This window comes from Tyto alba, unplaced genomic scaffold (genome assembly GCF_018691265.1).
Source record: "Tyto alba isolate M040663 unplaced genomic scaffold, T.alba_DEE_v4.0 Super-Scaffold_8, whole genome shotgun sequence".
In the NCBI taxonomy this organism is placed as follows: domain Eukaryota; kingdom Metazoa; phylum Chordata; class Aves; order Strigiformes; family Tytonidae; genus Tyto; species Tyto alba.
In genome coordinates this window covers 12,286,175-12,307,523 of record NW_024881329.1, presented here as the reverse complement: position 1 = coordinate 12,307,523, position 21,349 = coordinate 12,286,175, and the positions used below count along the sequence as shown (strand labels likewise).

The following is a 21,349-nucleotide window of genomic DNA, read 5'->3' as shown; positions in this document are numbered from 1 at the left end:
TGCTTCCGATCACACATGAACAGGACTGTTCATAAGCTTGCAGCTCAAAGGGAATGGTTTTCACAGTGACTGAAAAGGACACAGCTTTGGCCACCTGACAGTATTCCTTGCCAAATTTCAAACTTTTAATGTGGAGTGAGGAGATTCTGGAGCTGATCAGTCAAATATCAGCAAGAATATAAACAGCTAAAACCAGAATGCTCTCAGACAAACTGCTCGATAGCTTAAGCACAGAAGCTGTTAACAAACTCTACCTGAAATTCATGGCAACAGCTTCATTTCAGTATATTAAATATATTCTGAACATGAACCCAGAAAGCAAGCTACTGAACTGGTCTACTGTCAAGTATAAAGTGTATGACCTGTGAGTTTTATGTAATTGTAGAGTTCCCTAACTATTTGCAGAACTTACTGGTAATGTTTTCTTCCTTCTTATAATGTGTAAAAGCCTTATCAAAGCTAGGAAGATGTGCCAGGGAAAACTCGAGGCAAGGAGCTAAACAAGGACTGTCATCATTGGACAGAATCTAGAAGCTCCATAATTCAACAGAAAGATTGATTCTAAAATTCTTAAATTACAACTACAAGATTGAGAAAAGCATCTGAAATACTAAACGCCTGGGAATCACTTATGAACAGTTCATATATTTTAAAGATGTAAATCTTGGGAAGAATACCTTATGTTCATGGCAACTGAGATTGGAGGTACTGTGTATTGTAACTCTCAGCCAGAAAAGACAGATAACTATTTTGGCTCATATTACCAGTGATGAGGCTATGTCTAGCACTGATTTTCCACAGATTCTACAATCTTGGCCTATACCAAAACTTTCAGCTTTGTTTTACCATAGATCATTCATCTTGATTTCTTTTTCCCCCCCTTTCATGCATCCTAGGTCACATACTTTACACTGTTAACAGTCTGACTCCTGGACAAGTAAGAAGCCATTTATTTTGTTCAGTACTCCTTTAATATTTCTATTGTGTCTTTTTTTTTTTTTTTCTTCACTGAGTTCCCCAAAGAATAACCTCTTCCTTGCTTTAATAACTTGGACCTCAGTCAAGGTTGATGTGTTTCTCCATTTTGCAGGATATTTTCTTCTGAAGAGACAAAACAGTGTCTAATATTGCAATGACTGATCTTTGAAGCGTACAGTTTAAAGAGGAAATCAAAAACACTTATGGAAAAAAAGAAGTAGGAAATAACCTTTAATAAGAGATGATCGGCAGCAAAGACACTGAGCTGCACACAACTGTAGGGTGTGGGGATCTTCTCTAACCACAAGAGAGCTCCTTGAGATATCTCTTCAGGCTCAATTCTCTCCTTCATTTCTATACAGATGACTTATTAGGCTACTACCTTCTCCCTCTAACCTTCAAACATGGCTTGTGAACGAGCTAGAAGCAGATCCATAATATTTTTTTTTCCTTTATCACACCACAGCACTGTACACAAAGTCCATTCTGAACAAGGTTTTCACATTTGTGGACAACTACATGAAAGCACAGATCTATGTGGGCTTTTCTAGACTTCTCCTGTAGCTCACTGGAGACTGCACGCTGAGAACATCTCAAAGCAAATCGGTGATGCCTACCTTTGGAAGGGGAGTTTTCACAGCCAATTAGCTACTCAGAGCGGAGCAGGCCAAGATCAGAAGGTGGCTCTTTGGCTCCTGGTAGCGATCGCAGATGACACAAGGTGAAGATGCGATAGCGCACCGACCTCGCGGCTCCCGGTCCTACCTCGTGCTCCCCTGGGTGCGTTTCGAGGCCACCTTAACCCGGGGGCACTACTGGAGGCGGCGGGCACCGGCTGCCGAGGGGCCGGGCGCCGGCACCGGCCGCCCCGCCCCGCCCGGCTCACCCCTGCCGGCTCCTTCCCCCCGCCCCGCCCCGCCCCCCGTTCTCGCCCCCCAGCACCGGCCCGGGAGCGGCCCCCCCCCAGCAGCCGCCACCCCGGCGGGGCCCCGCGGCGCCTCGGGGCCTTCCTGCCCGCCCGGCCGCAGGAAGCCCCGCGGGGGAGGCGGGCCGGAGCCTCTTCCCGGCAGGTGGGAGGGCGACAATGGCCGGGAGGAAGGAAGCCGGGAGGCGGCAGGGCCGGGACACAGGACGCAGGGCCTGGCGAAGGGAGGGAAAGGGAGGAGGGATGGTAGGAAGGGGCGACGGCTCGAGGAGGAGAGCGCGGAGGGGCCGCGGCTGCCCCGCGGGGACAGGCCCCAGCCCCGCCCGGGGACCCCCCGGCCCGGCCCCGGCGGAGCCGCTGCCCTCGGCTGGCGCGGAGCCCCGCGGGGGCTGCGCGGGAGAACCGCGCCTCTTAAATACCTGCTGCTTAACTTAACGGGCCTGAGCCAGGCAGCACCCCGAGACCGAACAGGGGTTATTACGAGCCGTTTAAAATCCGCGGGAAACCGTAGACAGGTGACGAGCCGCTGTCGGAACTGCTCGGTGGGGTTTTTTCGTGGTAGTGACCGGGTTGGAGTCGTAAAATACTAGATAAAGTTAGTTCAGTAATACAACTACACTAGGGGAAAAGATTAGAAAAGAATAAAGCGCCTTACCCCTTCAATGTGGATCCCAAGTTCATTTGATTCCATGTCATGCATTCAAGCTGTGAGGTCATTTGGTATAAATTGTCACTGTTGTGAAAATACGTAGAATTAGAACAAAAATTACAACGATCGAGTAAAAATCAGCACGTCAAGATAGCGACATTTTCTCTGTTATTTTTTTTAATATGTAACAGTAGAAAGTTAATTTATCTTACATAATCCCTTATATCGATGTATTATTATAAAAAAAAAAAAAAGTTAAATAAAAGAATGGCTGGGGATTGAAAAGTCTCTTTGAATCTGCAAGCCTAACAACTTGTAAATAGCTGGAAGTGGAGACAGAAAACTTTTTCCTTACAGAAAAGTAATCCGATATTGACATGTTGAAATTCATGAAACGAATATAGGCAGCCTGGCGGGGTAGCGAAGCAGATTATTTGTTTTAAAAAGGCAAATCTGTTAACTGCTTTAACCAGGAGTGCTAGAGACCACGTGGTTAATGGAGTGAAGCCGCTATCGTGACTCATGATGGATGTTACTACACAGAGTGGCTTGACAAGCCGGAGAAAAATGGAGTGGCTGAGCGATAAACGAAGCTCACCGCTGGAACATCTTCTTCCCGCGCCGGTGCACGCCGAAGCCAGCGCGGGCGGCCGCTGCGCACCGCTCGGGAGCGGCCAGCGCGGGCTCCTGCGCGGCCGCGGTAAACGGCGGCGGGGGGGGCGGCCCCGGGTCGGTGCGGGGCCCCGCCGAACCCCCCCCGCCCGCCGGCGAAGCTCTCCCCGCGGGGCCGCAGCGGTGCCGTCGCCCGTGGCGTGTCCCCCCGGGCCGGCTGCGGGGGCTCCCCCGCTCCGGGCTCTACCCAGAGCGCAGCCCCGCGCAGCCTCGCCCGGCGGGAAGGAGGCGGGAGCCCCCGAGCTTTTCAGCCGGGCTCTGTGATTGATGCCGGGGAACCGCCGCTCACAATAAACGCAAGTCTCCCTGTTGATTAATTACACCTAAATTCGCTGGATTTACGCGGGGAATTTATATCATCCTGTTATTAGAAGAGGGTATTTTTTTTCCTTCGTGGCAGGTAGAAGAGACCGAAAAAAGTTAGATTCCAGTGGGAAGCTTTTGCATATAAAAACAAATTAAGTGACTTCAATCTCGAAGTATGCGTAATATCATTTGTCAGTATCACTGGACACTATTATTCATTAGTGTGTCTGAACTGCTATTATGCTACTACAATGTCCTGCATATCAGCTCAGGAATTGTTAAACTCTCCTGCAGTTTCCCCATTTGCAATAGCAGTCCGTGCTGGTCTGTGCCAACTACGTTTTGCAATTCCACGAATTCTTCCTGTAATGCTGCTGTAATTAATTCCTCCAGGACCCTGATTTTTATTAGAAGTGCCCGCCCGATGCATTTACAGCAGGAGATTTCCCTTTAACTTTCTTTCGCTTGACAGTTCATTTATAAGAGCCTCCCCCACAATATCCACTTTTTCCCCTCCTTTGCTTTTTCATAAAGTAATACACTTATTCATCTTGTCACTAGCTCGCAGCCACTGTATTGCATGCCGCCTTTAGGTGACAGTGTCCAAAACGAACCGCTCCCAGACCAGCGCGATGCCCAGCGCCGAGGCGAAGCCGCAGCTCACCGCCTCTCCGTCCCAAGCTCCCCCCTGCCCTCCCCGATTTACAGCCGCGCTGCGCTCCCGGGTTTGCAGCTCCCACAACAGTTTAACGGCGGAGCCCGCGCTGGCTTCAGCCTTTGAAGGGAGCCTGGACTGGTTTTCGGGCAGGCTGGGCGTCCTGCAAAGCTCCCGGAGAAAGAGGGCGAGTGAAACTCCCCTCTTCCTGCTAAATCCCGCTCTGCCGCAGTCGGTCCCTCCAGCTCGGGGCGGCCCCGGGGCACAGACCCGCGGCCCTCGCCGCCCCCCCCCCCCCGCCCCCGTCGCGGCTGCCGTGGGGCAGAAGCCGCAGATGAGAGCCGGGGGGGGGAGCAGGGGCCGGCCCTCCACGCCAGCCCGGTTCAGCACCCCACGCCAGCCCAGCTCGGACCCCACGCCAGCTCGGTTCAGCACCCCACGCCAGCCCGGGTCAGCCCCCCACGCCAGCCCGGTTCAGCCCCTCCACGCCAGCCCGGGCCGCCCCCTCGGCGCCGGAACCGAGTGGGGCCGCGTTTCAGCTGCGCGATCTGGGGAGAAGTTTTGAGTTGAGGCCCTGAGAGCCGATTCCCGCGGGATGCGCTGCGCTCTCTCGGCATGCCCCGGGTGGGCTATGCCCCGGCAGCAGGGTGCCCACGGAGGGACACCCCCACACCCTTCACACGGGCTGCAGAGGGGGTCTGCATGATCTCTGCTGCCGGCTGTGGCCAAGGGGAGAAATTTACTTTCTGTGGAGCTGCTGAGCCCACGACCCGGAGCGGTTTCCATCTCGGAAAAGCCGGGACTGCCCAAGGTTTGCCCAAAGCCCCAGGGGGGGCAGGTGGGCACCACCGGGCCCCGCGCCCCAGCGAGCCCGGACCAGGAACGGCCGCGCCGGCCGCCGTTTGCCCGGGGGCCACCGGGCACCGACCTGACACGGGATGGACACATCTTGTATCTGCCATGTGACAGAGCACAGGCCATCCCTAACTTAAATTTACGCCTCGCTGCGGTCTATTATTGACAGTACCGTGAGATGATCTCATGGAATTAACAGCTCCTCTCAAAAGCTCGGGTTTGGATGAGGTTTGAATGATGAGAAGGAAAGCGGGGTCTCCGGGGATATGCCTGCACTGATTTCAATCTGAATCCTTGGCCCTCCAAACGGCCACAAAGAAGACACTAAAAATAACTTATTTTCATTACAGAGATGCTTTTAACGAGAAACGAGAGGAAGGGGGGGGGAACGTTTCTACAACGGGGATTAATGTAAATTGGAGTGGAATAAAAGGAAGTCAACGCTGAGCAAAAAGGGAACTTAAAAGGAAACCAGTAGTAGATCATATAGAGTTTGTTTTGGCCTGCATTGCAGTATTACCGAGTTCTTGACCTCTGCACAGAAAGAGCTATAATCTGAACCGAGACTCCTCCACTTTTAAAGTCTTTGTAAGTGTGACTCACAGTAAATTTTCAACGTCGAGCATGTTTACTACATTAAACAGCGCGAGGTAGAAAAGTTCACATCACCATTTTAATGGACCCACAAATGCTAGTCATCTAATGCATACTTGCAATCTGTGCGGGTTTGTCATCCATGTCCAGCTATCAACAACAGGCGCAGTGTTCCTTGGCAGAGGAGCGGGGCTGCGCTATAAACAGAGAGCAAGTAGTTGCCGAGGCGAGAGATTTCAGAGATACTTTTGCTTCCAGTAAAAGAATTACGATCTTCTAACCATTCCTTTCGAGCAGTCGCCTTCCCGACTGCTTTGCCTCGGTGCGAGAGAGAAGACAAACGCTCTCACGGCCGTTCGCCACTCGGGGCGGCTCCCCGCGGGTCAGGCGGGGAGCGGAGAAGCCGGGAGCGGCTTCATGAGGGTCTCTTGCACCCGGCTGGTGAGACGGCGAGGAGGGGGAAGAGAGCATCAGGTGGAGGCGGTTCACTCCTGCATCTCCCCGCGGCTGCTTGCCCGCTCGCCCTCCGCTCGCGGAAGGATTGCCCCGTGGGTCTCGGCCCGGCGTAGCAGAGCCGGGGCGGGGGATGGCGGAGGGACGGAGCCCGGCGGGCGGCTGCAAAGGCCGGGCGGACCCGAAGCCTGGGCCGGGGGGGTGGGCGAGGGACCACAGACGACGCCCGGGCGCTACTCGAACGTCCCGGGGAGGTGCGAAGGAGAGGCGGCGCGGGGCGAACACCGGCCGGGGAGCGGCACCACCTCTCGCTCCCGAGCTCGGTTCCTCCGCCGCCTTGACTCTCGCTAAAGGCGAGCGGGAGCGCCTGCTGTCCTCGGACAGTGCCAGGAGCGACAGACGCGGCGAACCCTGCGTCCCCGCTGCGCGCTCCGCGCAACGGCCGCCATGCGCGCACGGAGGTGCGCAGCGGGAGCGGGCGTGGCCGTGGACAGCCCCACTGCCCCGTCCCTGCCACCCCCGGCGTTCAGATGCCACAACAGAGACATCAGTTGTCAAAGCAGAGCTGGCAAACTTGACCTGAACTGGGAAAAGCAGAACAAACCTTGGCGAAGGAAATACGGAATAACCACGGTCTTAAAAAATAGTAATAATAAAGATTCTGCCGGATCAATATGAATATTGACCAAGGCAGTGCGGTCCGTTTTCAGGCTGTCGCAAATACGGCTGATGAGTCACGCCCGTGCGTTTCTGCACGGCAACTAGTCACCCATTATCTAGGAAGAGTACTCGTGTAGTAGGAACATCGGGTTTTCCAGATGCTTTTGAACATGTGCAGGAGGGGATGAGGCGAGGCCGCACCGAGCTCACCCTCCTGTTCGGGCGTAGGTGCTGGAACAGGCAGGACCTGCCCCCGACATGAACAAGCTCTGCCCTGATTTACACCCCCGCACGTTACTATTAGCTCCTGGGAGGTTTAAGGGCTAAAATTCTTATCCTATCGAAGAAAGCAGTAAGCCTCTCGGGGAGCAGAGTAGGATCAAGGCTAAAGTCGGGAAGAGAGCGGCCCCGCGGCGCAGCGCTGCCCACTCGCGAGGGGGTCGGGGCCCGAAGCGCTGGGCGGGAGGTGGCCGCATTCGGGCGGTGCTCGCCCCTCCCCGGTGCCACCTCGTCAGGGGCACACGGAGGAGAGACAGCTCTCGGCACAAGCAGCGGTTTCCTACCCGGGCTCGCATCTCCCAGGCCCGGGCTCGCTCCGCCGGCCGTACAGGGGAGCACAAACGCCGCAGGAGCGACCGGCCGCGGTGCCGCCGCCGGGAGCCCGGACACGGGAGCGGGGCGGCGGGGCGGGCGGGGCCGGGCAGAGCGGCGGCTCGGAGCTGCCCTCCCCAGGCCTCCCTACAAACCATATTTATAGATTTCCCTGCGAGGCGAGCAATCTCTGTCACTTCAGCGCAGGAGTTCGCCCCGCCAATTATTCTGCAAAGCTAATCTCTCTGGATAGGCTTCTTTCCTTCCTTCATTACCTCATTCCCTCCTTCCCTTGACGTCAACTCACTTTCATTAGCGAAGTGGCTTCTGGAAGTGACAGAATTTTGTTGTCCCACGTCCAGTGTTGATTAATCAGAGATGATATAACCGGCCTACAAGAGGAGCCGCTCGTGGCTTCCTTCGCGGAGGCACATTGTTTTGTGTGCTAGAGTTACTTAGCAACTCCGAGATACGGGACTGGCTCCAAGTTCACAAAAAGTTGAAGAATAAATTTTGGGGAACTTCTTTGCTCACTAAACACGTTGTAAAACTGCAGGAGACACGCCCAGCCCCCATGCCAGACCAAAGAAAACGGGAAGGCGCGCTTGCAACGGACCCGTCTGTTGGCAAAGAGAGTTCGTGCTTGCAGCAAAGCTCCAGATGCACCTTTCTCCCAGCCAGGAAATCCGATAGGTTCATTGCCCTGTTTTCAATAAATAACCTCCCTGCAGGCCAGTCCCCGTCGCTCCTGAGAGCCATCGGAAGGGCTCTTGGTCTGCAAGACGAAGCCCCTGGACGGAGCTGAGGTTTAATTGCCCGTACCACGCTCTGCCCATCGCTGCTGCTCACCAGCGGCCGCTCCCACATCTTCCCTGGGGGAAGGAAGAGCGGCTGCGGGGATTCCCAGCGCCGGGAGCGGGGAGAAGGCGCAGGGGCAGGGCCGGAGCGGGCCGGCTCCGCTCTGCAGCCTGCGCCGGGGCGGAGGGGCCAGGCGCAGAGCGGGGGTGGCGGGGACGGCGCTGGGGATGCTCGGGAGCAGGGTTTGGGCCGCGCTCCGCAGGCGGGGCCCTGAAGCCTGGGGCTCTGCTGGGCTGGCCCCGGCACTTCCCCCCCCGGCGCGGATGAGGGCAAAGCCCAAACCCCTCGCCCCAGCGGGCTCCGGGACGGGCGTGCTCCAAGGAGGCCGGGTAGCTCGGCTCCCGCTTCCCAGAGCCGGAGGCACCTGCCGCCCGAGAGCGGCTCCCCCGAGGCGGCAGCGCAGCGCCGAGCCCCGCGGGGGATGCGCGGCCAGCGCCGAGCCCCGCCGCCACCCCCACAGACCCCGGCCCGGGAAATCTCCGAGACACGGTGAAGCCTGGGCCGGAGGGCGAGGTGCCTTTTTTGGTTTTGTGATTTTTTTTTTTCTGTCTTTATTCGTTTTGGGGTTTGTTGTGTTTTGGGTTTGGGTTTTTTTTTTTTTTTTTGTTGGTTGTTTTTTTAACGTGTTTTTTTTGGTTTTTTTTTTTTTTGAGAAAGGGAAAAATAAATCTGTTTCCTTTCAGAAAGGAGAAAGGTGTTGGAACGGCATGCGGGGGGAGAGACCACATCCGAGCAACAACCCGCGCAAAAGGAGGCGAGGCGAGGCAAGGCAAAGCTCCCTGCCGCGGAGGTACCTGTTGTAGGGGGTCCGGAGGAGCAGGGCCTGGCTGCCCGTGCAGCTGTCGGTGGGGGTGTGACAGCCGTACACCGGGGGAGGCACCGAGTACTGCTGGTCCCCTGCGGAGAAAGCGGCCAAGAGTTAATCCCTGCGACGACCGGCCGCTCCCGCTCCCCGCCCGGCGCTGCAGAGGGGCTGCAGGGCCCCGTCCTCCAGCCTTTGGGCAGCTCTAGCTCTGTGCCAGGCCTGCGGGGTGTGGGCAGCGGCGCCACTCCGGAGCCACTCCGGATTGCCAGCCGGCCGCCAGCGCCTTTCGAGACGGGTCCCCGCGACCGGGAGCGCGGTCCGCACCCCGCGGAGGCTGAAATTACCGAGCGAGGGCTGCTGGCTGATGGGATCCTCGTGTTTGAAGGAGTGGTTCGTAAACTGCGCGGCGTGGTGAGACGGCGTGTGGCCGTAGCTCGGGGTCCCGTCAAACGCCACGGTGCTGTAACCTGCCGAAGAGACCACAGCGGGGTTAGGAGGAGCCTTGAGCCCGCTCGGCCACCGGCTTCCCGCGAAGCCTCTCCGAGCACGCGTCGAACGAGAGGAGCCCACGCGCGGCCGAGCGCCTCAGGCTCCCACCGCCACGCGCTGCCGAAATACTTCGCATTTAGCGCACCGTGTTGATCTTCCCGCGGTGCTGCTGCCCACGGTGGAGAAAAAGACAGGCAAGGCTGTGCCCTTGCGTTCACTCTCCCACCGCACACGCACCTCTCAAGGCTGCGGGCGCAGGGCGGCGTGGGGGGGGACCCCCGTGGGACCCCCGTGTGACCCCCCCGCCGCGGGGAGAGGCGCGCCGGGCAGACCGCTCCCAGGGGCGAAAAGTCGGAAGTCTCGTTCGTGTTTAAAGAGAACAGATCGGCTTCGGTAATAAAAAGGATGTTTTCATTAATTGTTGCTCATATTAAAGAGGAAGATTCCCATCTGCTCGGTGTACTCCTCTGCCGTTTCCAATTTAGAAGTTACCCTTTAATCTTTTTTTTTTTTTTTTTTTTTTTTTTTTTTTTTTAAGAGCAGCTTTCTGAAGAGTCTGCAATAAAGAGGCGGAATGTTACATGAAAAAATAAAACTCCTCCTTTCAGCGAAAATTGCTCTCCAAAATAATAAACAGCCTATTTTGTTTCCTACACCGAGCAGATTCAGATGGAAAGAGACCACCTCTGCTGACCCCGGGCCGACACGAAATCGTAAATCAGGTGCTTGGACACCAACTTTCATTAACGACTTGGAGCTGGCTAAACAACTTCAGCTAAAAAAGTAATTACAAAGTAATATTATCTCAGAGGCTTCTCGGCTCATCAGCATTTATCCCAAGAACCGAGCTCCTTCGAGAGTCACCCTTCCAAAAAAAAAAAAAACAAAACAAAACAAAAAGTCTGACGCGGGCTGGGAAAAGAAACCAAAGCGACGACGAGCACTCCGTCCCTCACACCCCTTTCTCCTAACCCGCTTATTCCAGCACGGGCACCCCCACAGCCCCCGCCTGGACGTGCCGTGTGGCCGCGGGTGGGTTTGTTAGCCGAGGGGGAGCACTCGGGGCTGTTTTCAGTCTCCTCGCTCCGATCCCCTCGGTGCCGGGTGCTCGGCGCTGTGGAGGGCTCTGCCTCACCACCGCCGATCGATAACCACGGGGGGTTCAAAGAGAATAAAATGTAAAGGCAACAAAGGGATCCGGTTGTTGCTTCTCCATTTTACTCTCTCTGCAGACAGTCTGGATCCAGCGACATTACAGGACTTAATTAAGCTGTGGGGTGGTGCGGGAGAAATTAAGGCAGCAATGACGAGGGAAAAAAAAAAATCCAGAAGACTTTGAAACCTTCACCTTCGTGATGATTTTAAGCCGACCCTGAGTCTGCGGGTCTGGAATAGAAGTCGGCCGGCCAAATCTCCCTCACATCCCCCTCGCCCCAGGAGCAGAGCTCCTTTCGCGGCGATGCGAGCAGCGTTAATAGGCCGGTACCTTACGGGCTCCCATCCCACAGCTGTTTCTCGCTCCTTATCTCCTCCCTTAGCCCTCAGGGTAGAGGCTCAACCTTCAACTCCCTTTCCCCATTTCCCTCTGCCTCTTTTTTAATTTCCAGAAAACACTGACACTTTCTACGTTACTTTTGGCCCGACACAGACTTGCGGTGACCTTCAAAACTCAGTTCGGAGCAGGACGAGGTTTTGGCCGCATTTTCCGGTGTTGCCTGACCCAAAGCTTCAGGAATGTGATAAGAAAGTTGAGTTCTGAACCAAGCTGCCGATAGTGAGGTCTCTTTAATTAGGGCGTTATCAGAGCCAGGCCTGATTAAGATGTGCTGAAAATAATTGAAAGTTGTACATCTGCTGGAGAACGGGGCCCGCTGGAGGCATCCAGTTGTTGGAGGAGCCCAGCTGGATGGAATAGACAGGCGAACGAGAAGAGGAAAATTGGGCAGAGGTTTCAAAGCTTTAGTTCCCTAACCCCCACCCCATCCTAGACTTGGCAGAAATGTCATCGCAGAGCCAAGGTAACGTCTTTCCCACGGTCGGAGGAACCGGCTAAAAAAAAAAAAAAAAAAAAAAAAAGAAGGCAGATCAACCTTGAGGAGAGCCAAAGCAATAACATTTTATCCATCCACGAAAAAAAAAAAAAAAAAAGCGGCACGGCAAACACCACTTGTCGAATTCCTCCCTGCCGAAGGGGCTCGCTGCGTGTCGCCGAAAATAGCTGTGGCTAACCCCCAGGGCTGCCCGTGTGGGGAGGCAGCCCCGAGCAGAAGGGACACCCCCCACGCCCCCGCGGGCGCAGAGCACGGGAGGGAGCCGGGACACGGCCCAAGCTCCCCTTCCTCCAGGCTCTGGCGGGGCCGGGCCGTGCAGAGCCGTGAGCCCGCGGGCCCCGGGCACTCACAGGCGGGGGTGTGCGGCGCTTGCACCGCCCGCAGCGCGCCGGAGACCCAGTACAGCCCCGTACGAGCCTCGAGTTTGGGCGCCTTACACGCTCCCTTCCTCTTCGGGGCGGTTAAACTCAGACGACAGGATGGCGCGAGGTCGCAGCTACTTTGTCCCTCATCCACTCTCTCATGCACCCAGGGCCGAGTTGAATTCCCTCCACCCTCCACTCCATCTTCTCATCGCTATTTCGGCCCTGCAATGATAAATCCCCCCCCCTGTCTAAAATCCTTTAGGATGTCTTTAAAAAATCCCCGGCAGAGCTCCCGGGCCCAGCGTGCTCTGTGTTGGAGCGGGAGCGGCCGAACCTCTCCCCCAGCTCCCGGGATGCCGCCTGGTTTTCCCAGCCGGTCCCGCCACCCCGCTCCGCCGTGTCCGACGCTAGAGCCGGGCGCTGGGCGGGCAGGGGGGGCCGGGCCCGGAGGCAGCAGAGAGGGGGCAGCGGGACCGCGACCCGGCAGTGCCCGCGGGAGCCCCGTGCGCGGCCGCGCTGCCGAACAACCACTTCCCCTGCGCCGCCATCGCCTCCCCGTGCTGCAAACATCGCCCCGGGCCGCCTCGCCGGGCCCGGCCCACCCCTCGGCGACCAGCAGAGTCCTCCCGTCCGGCCTCGGCCTCCGCTCCGGCCCCTCTCCCTGCCTCCCTTCGCCAGCCGTCAGAGCGCCGGGGACAGCCCGAATTCTCCCGGGCGGTCCCCCCCTCCCCACTCCCCTCTGGGGGGGACGTGGTTGCCCTCGCGGCGCACAGCAAGCCCGAGCTGCGGGCTGGCCTCAGGGGACCCCGTGCCAATAGCGGCGAGATCCCGGCGATTCCTCCCGCTCCGGCCGCGCCGCGCACCCTCCGCCACTCTCCCACACCCCGAGGCTCGGGGCCGCGACGGCCCGATCCCCCCCTCCCCCGCCGGCCGGGACCCCCGACGCTTCGCCCGGGGCCGGGGAGTGCGGGGCAGGCGCTCGACAACCAGCGCCTCAGGACCAGCTGAAGGAGAGGGAACAAGACCCGAAAGGTTTCGGGCAAGCTCTCCGCACGCTCGCCCCCTTTCCCTTCTTCCTCGCTTTTGCACCAACAGATGTTTATACTGCAGCCACTGGAAGAAAAGCGATTAGATGATCATCTCGGTGCCACACGCAGGGGATGACCCATCGCTCGGGCGTGCAGCCCACGGGAATTTCCCAGGGCCAGTACAAAGAGCAGCGTGTCCTGGCCACGGAGATGCTGAAAAGAAAGTACGAGGCGCCCTCGTTTGTGTACCCCGGCCTGGGGGCATTCAGCGCTCGATACGGGGCTGCGGTTTTCGGATTCAGGAGGAGGTTTGGAGCTACACCCACACCCAAAGATTTGTAGAGGGAGTTGTCTCGGGGCACCGGCCCCATCTCCATTCCAGGACTTGCGCCGTCCCCGGCCCGAACAAACCTCTGCGAGGCGAGAGGCTGCTGCAAGCCGGGGAGGGGGCGGGGGGGCCCATTGCGCCTGGCAGAGCCGCCCGCTGCAGCCCGCTGCCGCGCAGGAGGGGTGAGGGCAAGCAGCTCGTGGCTCCCAAAACTCCCCGGAGCGACGTGGCTGCCGCGCAGGGAGGGAAAGGAGCCACGGAAGGGCCAGCTCGCCCAACCCTGCCCGGCGGCTGCAGAGAGAAAGGATGGGCTTGGTGTTTACATCCAGTGCGGCCCGGCAAGGCTGAGCGGACGCCTCCGGGGGCCGCACCCCCGAGCCCGGGCCGCCCGGCAGCGCTGCCCTTACCCTGGTTGCGGATCGCTTGCTGGCCCTCCAGGCAGTTGGGCAGGTAGGGCCCGTTGGGGAACATCCTGGCCTGGCCGGAGGGCGGCTGGCTGGGCGGCGGGGCGCCGAAGGGCCCGTAGCGGCAAGCACCGGCCGTGCCCGTGAACTGGCCGGAGAAGTGGACGGTGAAGGCGCTCAGGTATTGCTCCTCGTGCGGGTCCGACCCGTTCCAGCTCGGCTCCTGCTTGATGAAGGAGTGCGGCCCCAGCGAGCCGTAGGAGGCCCCCGGGGGGAAGTCCAGGACGGGAGCCCACTGCGCCGCGCTGCTCACCGGCATGGCGCAGTTGCCGTTGCCCGGCAGGGAGGGCACGGAGGGCAGCAGCGCGTTGAGGTCGCGGACATCGGAGCCCATCTGCTCGCAGACCTTCTGCCTGCCGCCGGGCAGCCAGTCTCCCCCCGGGCCGCACTTGTTCCAGGACACCTGGCCCCTGCCCGCCAAGCCGGAGGCCGGCTCCGGCTGCAGGCACCAGGCTGGCGAGCTCAGCCCTTTGGGGGACGTTTGCTCCGCGACGCAGCTCCCCGGGTCCAGCCCTGCGGGAGCCGGCAGCAGCGACAGGGAAAGGTTGTTCTCCAGGATCGCCTCCGGGCTCGCACCCGCTCGCAGCGCAGGGCAGGGCGGGGTGTACGTGTGTCTGTGTGTCCGCGTGTGTGTGTGTCCTGTGCGTGTGTCCGTCTGTCCGCGGTAGGGGGGCACAGCCGCCTCGCACGCCTCACCTCGGATGCCTGCTCCCCCTCAACTTTGCAAAGCTCAAATAGAGGCGCTTGCAGGGGAGGAGGAGTCAGCCACGCCGATCCTCCATTCACACAACCTCCGCTGAGGGGCTGCCCACAGCCCGCTCTGCTGAACCCAGCCGGACCAGACACGCGGGGGGAGGGAGGGGGACGAGGAGAGCCGGGGATGGAGGGGGAGAGGTTACTGTGGGAGAATATATCTCCCCTACGCATCACTCCCACCCTTCTTCTGGTGCAAGCGCCACTAAATCTCACCCTAACGTCCCTTCGCTTTAGGAGATACTTGCGAGACTGTTAGAGGGATCCAGGTGGCCAGTAAGTACGTGCTGGACGACTTCCCCCGCCAGCTCCGTGCATGCCCGTGGGGACTCCCGAGGGCGGCGGGGTCGCAGGCTCTGGGGACGGTGCAGAGGAGCCTCCACCCTCGCAGGGGCCGGGGGAAGTGACTCAGCCCGGGGCGAGCGGATCCCCTCCTTGCGAGGCGAAAGCGTCTTTCCAGGTGCCTCTCCCGCTACGGGAGGAACCCGTGTCTCCCCGAGCTCCTGTGGGATCCGGGCTGCCTGCCCGAGCCCCCGGCCCCGCACCCCCGGCACTCCCTGGCCCTGGGCAGGGTACCGAGGGCTCCGCCAGCGAGGGGAGCGGGGGGGAGGGCGCCCTTTGCGAGAGGACCGGAGCGGGCGTGGGCCCGGGCCCGGCCCTCCGACCTGCCCGTGTGTGAGGGGGGAGGAAGCGCCTGGGCAGGCGGGGCAGGATCGCAGCGCTGTAAGTAACCTGCTTTTGGGGGAGTCACCTAGCACTGCTCCTGGGGAGCCCCGGGGTCTCTCTTCCCTCCCCAGCCTCCTGGACAGCAGCTCCCCAGCGGGCATCCCGGGAGCGGCGGCGAGAGACCCCCCGATGGCATCTCAGACATTATCCCCGGACGGTCCTTCCAGGCGACACGGCGGGTTTCGGGTCAGCCCTGGCAGCGAGGGATGCCACGAAGTCGGTGGTGCGGGACCGGCAGGAAGCCCTGGCGCGGGCGGTAGAGCCCCGCGGGACGTGGCGGTAGCCGCCGCGGCCAGGAGCCTGCGGGAACCCGGGGCAGAGGCGAGCCCGCAGCCTCTCCTGCGGGAGACGCTCTCACCAAACGCGAGAAGAGGGCTCCTGCCGTCTCCCTTCAAAACTACTAATTAATAATCACCCGGGAGCGGGGGAGGGGAGGGAGGATTAGCTTCTACGAGCACGCGTGGGACAGCTCCTGGGAGCTGCGCGCCGATGCAGTGTAGTGGCAGAGGATGCGGGGGAAGCTCCGCGACCCGCGGGCCCCGGCCCTTGCGCATCTTCACCGGCCGCGCTCAAAACCGCAAACGGCGCGTGGGGCCGTGGCTCGGCACAGCCCAGCAGAGCACCGCCGCCTCCCCCCGGCCGCCTCCCCCTCCCCTGGCAGCTAAAATAATAAAAGAAACGCCACGAACATTTACCTGCTTCTGGAAAGATAGAGCCCGTTGTCTTCCCGGTGACAATTTACACTTCGGTATTTTCTTCCCTCCGCGGCATTAAAGGTTACCGCAAGCATGGCCAATCTTGAAACGATGTTTTAAAAGTCAAAGGGTAAATGCTACAACAAAAGAAATTACAGTAGGTGGTTATTAGAATAGCCAAGTATAATTTCATTTTCTCTTTAAACTCTTTAACCAAAACAGCCGGTTTCGTAATTAGTAAATTAACTTTCACAAACTATCTTCGAATAATTCCCTTTTTAAACGTCTCTTTTGATGGGTAAGTCTATTTATTACGGAAACCTACGTGTAACGTAAGAGCGAAAGATTTGTTGATTATCTTTGCCGATATTAAAGATCGTCTAAGCTTGCAGAATCTGACGCTTCTTATGGGTACACACAAAACTAACCCACTCGCGGACGGCAATTGTGAACGCAGACCATGCCCGGGCAGGGGGCGACCGCTGCCCTTGCCGACACCGCCGGCCCCCCGGCCTTGCTCCCGCTCGGATCCCCCCGCCCGCCTCGGGGCTCCCCCCCACCCCGCCTCGGGGCTCCAGCCAGCGCACCCCCCTGTACCCGCAGGGGCCTGGCGGGGCCACGGGGAAGTGCAGAATCGGGAGCGGGGCTGCCGCTGGGTTTGATCCTTTCTGGGGCGGACCGACACCTGTGGTCTGTCCCTTTCATCTCCGTCTCTAAAATGGACAGCGTACATTCAGAAAAAAAGAAGTCTTTGGCCAACCTAAGCGGAGTGTTTAATTTCCCGGTAAAACTAGACCTCCCTTGGTAAAAACAAAAAACAAAACAAAAAAAGCCTTTTCCCGCAGCGTACTATTTTTCGAACTAGTGTGGTTTTGGTTTTTTTGTTTTGTTTTGTTTTGTTTGTTTGGTTTTTTTTATTTTCTTGAAATAACCTAGCTTGATCACTCTTCTCGAAAGATGTTTTCTTCACCGCTTAGGTCTGCGCTATTGCACCTGGGAGGAAGAGCTGCCGAAGTCCTTCCAAATCATCGCCTCTCTCGCACTTCCCAGCGGTGAGAGCAGACGACGCCCCGGCCGGCAGCGCCTCTGTCTCCCCGCGGGGCCGGCAGCGCGGCGGGGGACCGCAGCGCCGGGCGCGGCTGCCTCAGCGCAGCCAGCGCGGCCGCGGCCCGGGGATGGCCCGGGGGAGAGCCCCAGCGGTACAGCCCGAGGAGGAGGAGGAGGAGGGAAACCCGGACCCTTCTCCCCCGGGACGGGCTGGGGACTTTTGGGAAACGGCCAGCGCCACTTTCCGCAGCCGTTCCCCAGAGCCAGCACCAGGGAGAGAGAAAAATCTCCCGCCCCGCACTTTTGCAGCCCAGGCCGGGAGCGCGGGCAGCAGGTCCCCTCGGAGCGCCCCGGCATGCCGAGAGGAGCTGTTCCCTCCGTGCGGGGGACATTCGCTCGCCTCGTCCCTGGAGATCCCGACCCCGGTTTCAGTCGCACTCCAGCGTAAATCACCCCACGCCCCGCAAACCGGGCGCCCGCGTCCGGGCCTCGGGGCCAGCCGAAAGCTATGGCCGGAGAGATGGCAGTTCAGGGACAGCATCTCCCCTGCCCGTGTCCGGACCCAGGAGCTCCGGAACCTTTTGTCCTCTCCCCTCCAAACGCGGCCCAGTCCAAATCTCTGCCAGGCAGCAATCAGGCTTGTTTCGCCCGTTATTCCATTGCTATGGCAATTCCTGATAATTCTCAATCTTCGATTGTGCTCGAAGGCATACTCCACAAGATTAAACAATTGATATTTTCTGGACGAGGATTATTCTACTCAGAGTCACGCTCGATCCCGGGCAAAACGGACTCGGGAACCTGCTCCAGCCAGAGCAGCACTGAGGCACCTCCCCAGCCGGCGTTATGCCGTTCCGCTTTCTCCCCTGCCACGCAAACCAGCTATGGGACTGGCAATTCCTACTACACTTTCCTAAACTCGTAAATGATCCCCTCACGATTCAGAGGTGGGGGAAGCTGACTTAAACAGAGATAAATCCCCAGCCCTTCCAATCCTGCTCACGCCGCTCACAGGACGCAGGGGGGATCTGTCTCCCTTCACTCAGGGAGCCGATCAGAGTTTGATTATTTAAATGCCAAGAGCAGCAGGAACAAAGCTGCGAAGCACCCCCAGGAGCGCAGGGCGCAGAGGGGCAGGCACTCCGCACGGCGGGTCCCATCCTGCATTCCTCGCTGCCTCCCCGCGCCCCGCCGAGCGCTGCGGGCACCCCCGGGAGTCCCCGGTGAGGCGGGACCAGCCTTTCCTGCCCGGACTGACGGGGGCACGGGCACACTTTCGAGCTGAGAAGATGTTTTGTTTATCCTTTGAGAGGAAAAAAGCCCTTTTTTTTGATGACACAAGGTGCGTGCCGTCTCCCCGGCTCTCCTCTGAGCGGAGCAGGGCAGGGGCGGCCCGGGCGCTAAGGTCCCTCCGAGGCCTGGCACAGCCCTTCGGTGCCGCAGGACCCCTGCCGCCCCCTCCGCCCCGGCTCCTTCCCCCGCCCCGCCGGCCCCAGCGCTCGGGGGGACGGCCCGGGGCTCCGCCAGCGCCTCCGCTCCCCGCCGGCAGCGCGGCCCCGGGCCCCCCCCTCCGCGGGCCCGGCACCGGGCGGAGCTCACCGGGGCGGCCCCGACCGCCGATGCGGCGGCGGAGCGCGGAGGGCCGGGCCCGGCCGGTCGGCCGGCGGGGCTCAGGCCATTATTTTACCGTAAATCTTGGAAACGCTGGAACTAATTACGGAGAGGATATGTCTCAATTTGTTCCGCATTAGCGCCGCGCCGGGCCGCAGGCACCGAGCACGGGAAATTGATGGGGCCGGCCCGGCCCCGCGGCGCCCCGCCGGGCCCGGGCCCGAGCCGCGGCCCTGACCCCGCGTTCAACCCGGGAGCGGCCCGGGGGGCGGCCGCGCTCCGCCTCCCGCACCTGCGGGGCCCCCCCGGCCGTGCCCGCTGCAGCGCCCGGGCGGTGCGAGGTGCGCTCAAGCCAAGTCCGAGGTACGGCGGGGGCTCTGCTGAATTTATTGGCGCACGGCTAAGACGAGGCTCGGTATAAATCACGGAGCTGTATAGGGCCATAAAGTATCCCTATGTATCCTGCCCTCGCCGGGGCTCTGGTGAATAGGAGTTCACAGAAAGCTGGGTATCGGTAACATCTCTCAGATCTGGCGTATGTGACATTTTAAAAGTCTTAGATATACAACGGGATATACTTACGGGGCCGCTAAAACTATTATATAGAATTTTTATAGGTATATGGTACTCACATACAAAAGGAACTGGGGGAAAAAAAAGCTTAGGTAATACACTCGGTTCTTGACATTATCTCTAACGGTTTTGTAAGTAATAAAATTATTATTTTGGGAGGGTAAAAAATATTCTAAAACTTAGTACATTATAAATGGATGTATGGTAACTGAGATCTAAGGAATTAATTTCTCCCTGGTTGTAGAATGCAGATCCCACTATAAAGTCTTACTGAACTTTAAATGTAATAATCAGTAACAATTTCTGTCATGGATACAGATCCGAAGAATTATTTGAGCCACCTGTAACACCATCGCTGAACACACCAGAAATGTAAACCAAACATTCATACATGCAAAACTTTTAGGAAAGCTCTGGTTGGAGCAGACCTGCTGCCCCCAGCCACACGCTGCGGTATTTCTGCTACCTCACGGGTTTGGATAGGCAGTTTGTAACTGATGCCACCAGCAGCCTCAGGTCTCACTGACTGTTGGGTATTCCAGGTCCGCGACAGAAGATGAATTGCCCTTCAGCCGTTTCTCCTGTAGATTGGCTATGAACACGTTTTCATAAACACTAACCACCCGTGCCTCTGTCTTTCAACTTAATTCTTGAACAAACACACTTTAACAATGCAAGCAAAGTACCAAACTCACTTTGTTCTTGCAAAGCCCTTTTGCAGCCCTGTGCAAAGATACTCTAGACCAGTCCTCCTCAGTGGGAAAGTAGTGGGGCTCCTGTGAGTCTGGTCTGCCTTACCTTAGCTGAGGATCTAAAGCCCTTTTCACAGGATTTTGTTCTCATCCTACACACTTTAGAGGAATTCATACATGTAAGCACCTAAGAGTGCTTCAGAGCAAGAGTGGTCTCACTGGAATCAGGACTTCAGCCCACCAGGGTCTAACTCCTCACACCACGCAGTAGGGAGAGCCAAGCGTATCCTCTTTGCGTACAGATGTTCACTGAGTGCAGAAGACAAGTAGTGAGGACAATGTGCCTAGTGCCTAGAGCAGATGAAGAACAAGAGCTCCTGGGTTCTGTTCAATGCCTTCTGCATGCTCTGGAGAAACAGAAGAGGTGACAGTAGTTTGCCAGAACACTGGGGGACTCCAGCAGTATCTGTGGAGCACTTGGAGACCTTGGGTAAGCGAAGAAATGCAGATGGTTGTTGCATTAGGCAGCACAGCTCCGTGTGATCTGCCAGTGATGGGACCTGTGAGGGGGTGGCAGGGCTGGAGCTGGAGAGATCTTGCAACACAGCCAGTCCCTGTTCCCAGCACAGCACATGCCAACGGCTCCTTCACAGACTGGGGAGATATTCCACTGACCTCAACAGCCCCCCCACCCCGGCACAGCCCTTTAGCTTTGTTAGAAACTGAGCATACTCAATCCTTCATTTAACTGCAGATACAAAGGTACGTGTCTCTTTTCTCTCTCTGGACTATATGTACTGATACGCGTGGATTGCAGCAATACACAAAAGGCAAACAAGCTCATTTTTCTCATCTAGTTGGCTGGAAGCAACAAGCAGCAAAAATGTAGCTCCAACCAAAACAAGAGCCTTCCCAGTTCTTTACTCTGAGGCTCCCCACTCAGTATATTTTTTCCTTCAAAACCAAAGCTTTACAGCCAGTCTCTCCTTTGTGTATGTATCACATGCTGCTGCGTGGGATATCTGGTCTGTCCACGAGGGTGAACGGTCATCTGAAAACTCCATGGCTTCAGGGCCTCAGCCCAAAGAGATCTGCTGCAAGCAGGGACAGAAGTCCTGGTGCCCTCCACCGAATTGAAAACAACCTAACTGGCTGTGCAGGTGCCTGCAGGGTTCTCACCCACCAGCACGCTGCTGCAGGACTGGCTGTTTTCACATTTGTGACTGTCACTGTTGAGTAGCAGCCTCTGGTGACCCTACTGCCACCAACAGACTCATCTGGCAAAGTTCACGCTGAGAGTGAGCTACGCAGGGACAGTTAGAGACAAAGCTTGCAGTGAGAGGTGGGTGAAGAAAGGAGAGGAGGGAGGGACCCCATGAGTTGAACTTGCCTTAGAAGTCAAATTTCTTCTTTGTGAGATACAGGAGATTCCTTTCCCTTCAGATTTTATGTATGTTTGATTCCACTAAATTCACCTGAGTACTGCTATGACATGAGTTAAAAGCACCGAGAGTTCGCTGTAGCCA

The 21,349-nt window shown here is 58.0% G+C and overlaps 1 protein-coding gene and 1 long non-coding RNA gene across 4 annotated transcripts in view; one reads left to right on the top strand and one right to left on the bottom strand.

Moving 5' to 3' along the window:
* The window catches only part of WT1 (WT1 transcription factor), a 36,178-nt gene extending 21,746 nt beyond the window's left edge, over positions 1-14,432 (bottom strand). For 2 of the 3 annotated variants that reach the window (XM_033006956.2, XM_033006957.2), the window contains exons 1-4: positions 13,670-14,432; positions 9,346-9,468; positions 8,991-9,093; positions 2,559-2,636 (exon numbers count right to left, since the gene is read on the bottom strand). In XM_033006956.2, the coding sequence (XP_032862847.1) occupies positions 2,559-2,636; positions 8,991-9,093; positions 9,346-9,468; positions 13,670-14,060 (695 nt within the window). In that variant the 5' untranslated portion in view covers positions 14,061-14,432. The remainder of the gene's footprint in view (positions 1-2,558; positions 2,637-8,990; positions 9,094-9,345; positions 9,469-13,669) is intronic. The other variant, XM_033006958.2, reaches the window with a different exon arrangement.
* A 245-nt stretch (positions 14,433-14,677) lies between these two features.
* LOC116965092 lies at positions 14,678-16,711 on the top strand. Its single transcript, XR_004409132.2, has 2 exons — positions 14,678-14,755; positions 15,277-16,711. It is a non-coding gene; the product is annotated as an uncharacterized LOC116965092 (long non-coding RNA).
* The last annotated feature ends 4,638 nt before the right edge of the window (positions 16,712-21,349 follow it).